This window comes from Emydura macquarii, unplaced genomic scaffold (assembly GCF_026122565.2).
Source record: "Emydura macquarii macquarii isolate MOO-44397 ecotype Brisbane River unplaced genomic scaffold, CSIRO-AGI_Emac_v2 contig_1790, whole genome shotgun sequence".
Classification (NCBI taxonomy): domain Eukaryota; kingdom Metazoa; phylum Chordata; order Testudines; family Chelidae; genus Emydura; species Emydura macquarii.
Window position 1 is genome coordinate 6,012,756 of NW_027131927.1, and position 6,113 is coordinate 6,018,868.

Here is a 6,113-nt window from a genome sequence, read left to right on the forward strand (position 1 = left end):
ATAATGGGAATTATGCCCTGCCCATGTGTATTGTGAGGATAAATCCATTAAAGATTGTGAGGCACTCAGATACTACAGAGCCAGAGGGCCATATATGTACCTTAGAAAGGTGCCCTCTTTCAGGTGAGATGAAAAACTAGGGCCCTTCTCTACTGTGGGCATTGATAATCTTTTGATATCTTCCCAAGAGACATGATGCTATCCCTGACGGGCAGGTCACATTCCAACTTGGGGAATGCCATTCTGCCTCTCTCACAGACCTCTGTTGTTTCAATCGGATGCACTTCCTGCTGTAAATTGGGTGCTGTGGCTGTGTGCATGTGACATGCTCCACCCTAGAGATGGCTGCATTTTGGGGTGGTCAGGTTGAGACCCAGGTGGTTAGAATGCTCTGTTGGGAGCTGCAGCAGCTGTGGTCTTGGCACTGAAGTGTGACGGTCGATCCTGTAAGGCAGCCTTCATTGTTCTCCCTGTGGCCCCACCCTTCCTGCAGAGTACGGAATCCCTACCTCTGTCACGTTCGCCAGCACGGACGCCACCCACATGGTGGCCGCCTTCCGAACGGGCAACACAGCGCTCTACGACCTGGAGACCTCCCAGGCCATCCTGATGCTGGAATCCAGAGCAGCCACTGGTGAGCTGGGACTGGGAGCAGCAATGAGCAGGGCTGACTCCTGGGTTCTAGAGCCAGCTGTGGGAGGGGAGTGGGGTCCAGTAGTTAGAGCGCAAGGGGGAGGTTGGGTTCTGTTCACAGCTCTTACTGATTTGCTGTGTGAAGGCAGGCAAGTCACTACCTCTCCCTGATTCCCCCCGCTCCAGCGTGAAGTGGAGATAACAGTACTGGCCCACCTCCCAGGCAGCAGTGAGGCCTAGCAGTTTAGTTTGTGCTTTGAGATCCTTGGCTGGAAGGTGCTTGTCTGGCAGGGGTGGCAGAGGATGAGCACAGAGGGGCCAGGCCAGCTCAGCTGCTCCTCGGGCTGGGAAGAGGGGGATGAATGGTTGGTCCTAGCCTAACAGCTGCTCTGGCACGGAGCTGGGGGCCAGGGGAGCACAGATGGTTTGGTTGTAACCAGCTCCCTCTCCCGCCTTCTAACCAGGAGTCAGTCAAATCAACCACGTTGTGAGCCACCCGACACAGCCCGTCACCATCACGGCCCATGACGACCGAGGGATCCGCTTCTTGGACAACCGGACAGGTAGGGCAGCCACCTGCCAGCGTTGGCTGGCACAGACCTGCTCCCTGCTGCCCCCCGACCCCAGCAGGAAGGCAGCCAGAAGCCCTGATCCCAACCTCCTGGGAGCGGTGAAGGGCCTTGCTGTTTCCCAGAGCTCCCCCTCACCGGGCCATCTCTCCCACAGCCCAGAGGCTCTTGAGGGAGGATTCCCCCTCCCATCACTGCCCTCCGCTGTGCTTTGGGGTCAAGCCTGGGCCCTGGGTATCCCCTCTTGCTGGGGCTGGGAAGAGAGGCAGGGGGCTCCATTGAAATCCAGACGTGCAGCGGCCAGCTCCTTCCTTTACCAGGCCCCGTCGTGCCGCCTGCCGTCTATCCAGGGCACACGTGAGCCCTTCTCTGGGAGACTCACCCATGGTGGGATGACAGGCATGCCCTGCCTGGGGGCTCCTCCGTCCCCAGGTGACACATGTCCGTGGCCCTCCCAAGGACCAGTCTGCCCCCAAACTCCGCTCACCTGCCTTGAGCAGACCATGTCTGCTGATCCGATGGCTCCAGTCCTCCCTGCTCACCCACTGGGGTTGTCACTGTCTTCTCCTTCCCCACGAGGCGCCTGTCCCCGTCTCTCTCGGTGACAGAGGCCACCGGGGACTCTCTGCACCCTCCCCTGAGCGTGCTGCTCCAAGACCCCCTAGGAGAGGGGGCTGCCTTTCCCATGCCCATGTAAGCTACCCCTCCACGTGGACTGTGGGGAGAGCGGCTGGAGCAGGCCCCAGGCATGGGAGGGTGGCTGCCCTATTCACCTCCTCTCCTCTCTCTGTCCAGGGAAAGCCATCCACTCCATGGTCGCTCACTTGGATGCTGTCACCTGCCTCGCCGTGGACCCCAACGGGGTCTTCCTCATGTCGGGAAGTAAGTGTGTGTCTTGCCCACCCTGACCCCAGCTGCATGCATCTTGCCTGCTTTGGGCCTTGAGAGTCTTCTGAAGGGGGGTGATGGGCAACGAGCCATGGGTTCATATGCAGCGGGGGCCAAAAATTGTTTCTGCCCAAGTGGCCATGGCATGAAATGGGTTTGCTGAATCTCGGCCGCTTCCAGGCAGGGCACCCGCCATCACTGCTGGCAGGAATAGATGTGCTCTCTTGGCTGCAGCAGAGGGGCCGAGGATCAAATGGGTCACGGAGGCTGGGCTGTCCTCTCCCACATCTAGCGAGAGGTGTCCCTCCGGTGTAGGGAGCGATACGGGGGCGCTTGGCCTGGGCATGTTCAGTGGTAGGTGGATCCAGAATCCAGCACTAAGTGCAGTAAACGAGTGACCGGGGGAGGTCTGGGCTTTGCCGGCTGCCAGCTGGGCTTTGAGGGAAGAGGAGGCAAATGGGACTCAGGACTCCTGGGTTTTGTCTCCAGCTCTGAGAAGGGAGTGGGATCTAGTGGTTAGAGCCGGGGGGGCTAGGAGCCAGGTCTCCTGGATTCTGTTACTCTCCCACTGATTCGCTGTGTAACCTTGGGCAAGTCTTTTCTCCCCCCAGTCCCTGGCTGACCCTTCTCATCCGCTGGCTCTTCCAGGCCATGACTGCTCGCTGCGCCTCTGGAACCTGGACAACAAGACGTGTGTGCAGGAGATCACGGCCCACCGCAAGAAGCACGAGGAGGCCATCCACGCTGTGGCCTTCCACCCCAGCAAGGCCCTGATTGCCAGTGCTGGGGCCGATGCCCTGGCCAAGGTCTTTGTATGAGCGGCAGAGGATCCCACAGGTGAGCCGGGGCTGTGGGGCAGGGCGGCGCCGGAGGGGGAGTCCAGAGGCCCATCTGCCCCGCTGCCTCACCTGCTGTGGGTCTTGTTCCTCTTGTGTCTCCCAACAGGTGGGTCCCCCGGACTCCCCAGAGGTGCTAACCCCGTCTGGCGATGAGCATCCCCCCACCTCCCCACAGCTCAGGACCTGCCGCCAAGGGGCGGCTCTTCTCCCCCAGTGGAGTGGCGTGGACGTGTGTGGCGGGGGTGGGGGCGGGCAGGGGAGGATGGCAGCCCCGTGACCGCCCCTCCCCGTGCCCTCAGGGCCCAGCAGCCAGACTCTGGAATATTTTCTGCTTGTTTCAAGGTTGCCTGATTTTATTTCCCAGCCAGAGAGTGGAAAGTGTTCAGGGCCAGACACAGCTAATGGTGGGGAGGGGCTGGGCCTGGGCCTGTGGCTGGGCCTGGGCCCAGCTGTTCCATAACGTCAGGCACCCGTCCCTTCCCCAGAATCCAGGCAGCCCTCGCTGCCTCCTGACTCTCCTGGGCCAGGCTCTGCCAGGCCACAAAGTAACTTCCACCTCCACCGCTCCCCACCCCCGGTACCTTCAGGGTTCACAAACCCTCCAGAAGAGTCTCCTGGCCCAGCCTGCCTCTTTCCTCCCCGAGCTCTGCCCTGCCGGCCCCCAGCCAAGTTGCCCTGCCGGCCGAGGCACCAGCTCCCACCCCTCGTGTGCCAGGCCCCTCAGCAGGAGGGGCTGGGGTGCTGGAGAGCCAGGGAGGAGGGGCACTGAGGGGAAGGGGGGCCAGCTGGGCGGTTCACCCCTCATGTGCCAGGCCCCTCAGCAGGAGGGGCTGGGGTGCTGGAGAGCCAGGGAGGAGGGGCACTGAGGGGAAGGGGGGCCAGCTGGGCGGTTGCTCAGACGGACCTGGGATAATGGGTCCCATGGTGTTGGGTCAGGCCAGGAAGGTTCCCAGAAGGTGGGTCCCAGGTCCAGGCTTCCACCCAGCGGGGCGAGGGACTGGGATGGGACACAAATCCAGGGGTTACAGCCTTGATAATGGAGGGGCTGACAGCCGCTGCCCTTCTCTCTCACCTCTGCAGCAGGCAGCGCCGCTGGCCTGATCTGTGCCGGTCATGCTCCCCCATTGCCAACCTCAGCTGATCTCCTTCTGGCCCTGGCCTGCCTGGCACTCACCTGGATCCCCCTCTCCCCCGCCTGGTCCTGGGGCAGCCCTCGGCCTCCTCTGGCTTCCCACCTTATTGTAGCAATAATCCCTTCCCGTGTGGGGACGGATCTCCGCGCCGGCGGCTCCCATGTGACACTATTGCTTCCCTAGCACAGGTGTGCACCCCTGCCCAGTCATCCACCAACGGTTCTCCTGCCCTCCCACTACAGCCTGCTTCTGCACCTGTCCCCAGTGCTCAGAGCCTGGAGTGCACCCCCAGAACACTAACCCCCCCCCCCCTCGCTGTTCCCAGGAAGTGAGGCCACCCTCATCAGGAATGGACACGGGTGTCCATGGCATTAGCTGGGGTAATTGCTCCAGTCTTTCTCACACCCCCTGGAGCAAGCCAGTGCCAGCAGCCCGGGCAAGGGTTGGACATGGCCATGCACGGAGCCTGACGAATCTCACTGCCCTCAGGGCTGGTTTGTGGGTAGAGTCACCCTCGCCATCACCCCAGCAATAAAGCCCACAGAACTAGGGCTGCCCCAACAGCTTCCCTACCTGCCCCCCACTCTCAGACACCGCTGGCTCCGCTAATGTCATCCACCCGGGAGAGGAGGAGGGGTGAGCGTGAAGTACTGGCTTCTGCTTTAATAGCCTCCTGAATATGCAGCGTGCAGACCTTCCCCTGAAATCACCCCCTGCTAATCTGCATGACTCCCATGGAGAGGGGGCAGTTTAGACTGCAACGCTACTTGAGAGGCAGTGGGGTCTAATGGTTAGGACAGGGGCCCTGCTAGGAGTCAGGACTCCTGGGTTCTATTCCCACTCCTTGGGGAAGTCACTTCCGCTCTCTTTCCCTGTCCCCTAGGGGAACAGGAATTCTTCCTGCCCGACCCCGTTTGCAAAGTGCATGGTGCCATCTAACTGCTGTGTATTATCTTCGCCATGTCGGGAACCATCTCCCGCATCTCAGCAGGGGCGGCTTCCTCACTTCAGCTCGGCCACTAATTCCAGGGAGCACCCCTTGGAGCCCGTGCCATGTCCTGCTTCATGCAGAATCCCATAACACCAGCAACCAGATGGACAAGGGGGAACTAAAAGGGAACTAAATGTTAGCTTTGATCACAGGGCTCTCAAACCTCTCTGCTGCAAGGGGGTGATTCCACCACAGCCGGAGGGGTGCAAATCCCTGCCTCCGGTTGGTATCCTTCTTGGTTTCATCTGATCGCCTGTAACAAAGAAAAAAGTCCTTACATATTCTGTACAAATGAAATCCCATTGAAACCGAACCCAGAGACACCTAAAGGGCTGAAGCTAAAGTGACCACAAACCATGTTATCACTGTGTGATAGTTTCTACTGCTGGCATTTTCAAACCGACTGGCGATTGCGGGGTGCCAGCTCTAAAGGGGGGTCTTCCGGAGCCAGCCGCCCTCTGGCAATCAGGCCCCATTAGGGCATCTGGAGGCGGGGGAGCTCTCCAAGAAATCGAATCACTAGCCGCAGTTGAAAATCTCGGCCTGTCTCCCCAGTATACTGTATGTATCGGTGTGCTGTATTTATCCAAACAGAGCACTCGCCTTTTTAATGCCGTTTAACTTTTTATTGTATATTTATTTGACCTCTTTGGGTTTGTTTGGGTTTTTTTTGTCCTGTTTAATCACAAGACTGAATCGTATGTGAAAAAATCTGCCTCAATAAACCCCCTTTGGAATAAGAAGCAGGTTCTTTCCCATGCTTGTCACGGCATTGAGCCAAGTCGATGCAGCAATCTTTACGTTTAGCACCTTTGCACAGATGGGGGCGCACTCTTGCTCCTCAGTTGAAATGCAGCCACCTCTAGGGTGCAGTGTATAGGACAGGAAGTGAAGGGACAGGATGAGTGTGGGACGGGAAGTGAAGGAGAGCCTGGTTATCCAATTGAAACTGTGGGAGGAATCATCCAAGCTGGGCTTTGCTCCACCACTCAGGTTTGATACTGACTCGGTGGTGGGTGGAGGCAGGGAACGGGACATGAACATAAGGTCTCAGGTTTGT

General features: G+C 59.2%; 1 protein-coding gene across 1 annotated transcript in view; it reads left to right on the forward strand.

Moving 5' to 3' along the window:
- Positions 1–6,113, forward strand: part of STRN4 (striatin 4) — a 32,269-nt gene extending 26,156 nt beyond the window's left edge. The window contains exons 14-18 of the mRNA XM_067556790.1: positions 494–634; positions 1,098–1,196; positions 1,998–2,084; positions 2,739–2,927; positions 3,036–6,113. Coding sequence (XP_067412891.1) covers positions 494–634; positions 1,098–1,196; positions 1,998–2,084; positions 2,739–2,908 — 497 coding nt within the window. The 3' untranslated portion in view covers positions 2,909–2,927; positions 3,036–6,113. The remainder of the gene's footprint in view (positions 1–493; positions 635–1,097; positions 1,197–1,997; positions 2,085–2,738; positions 2,928–3,035) is intronic.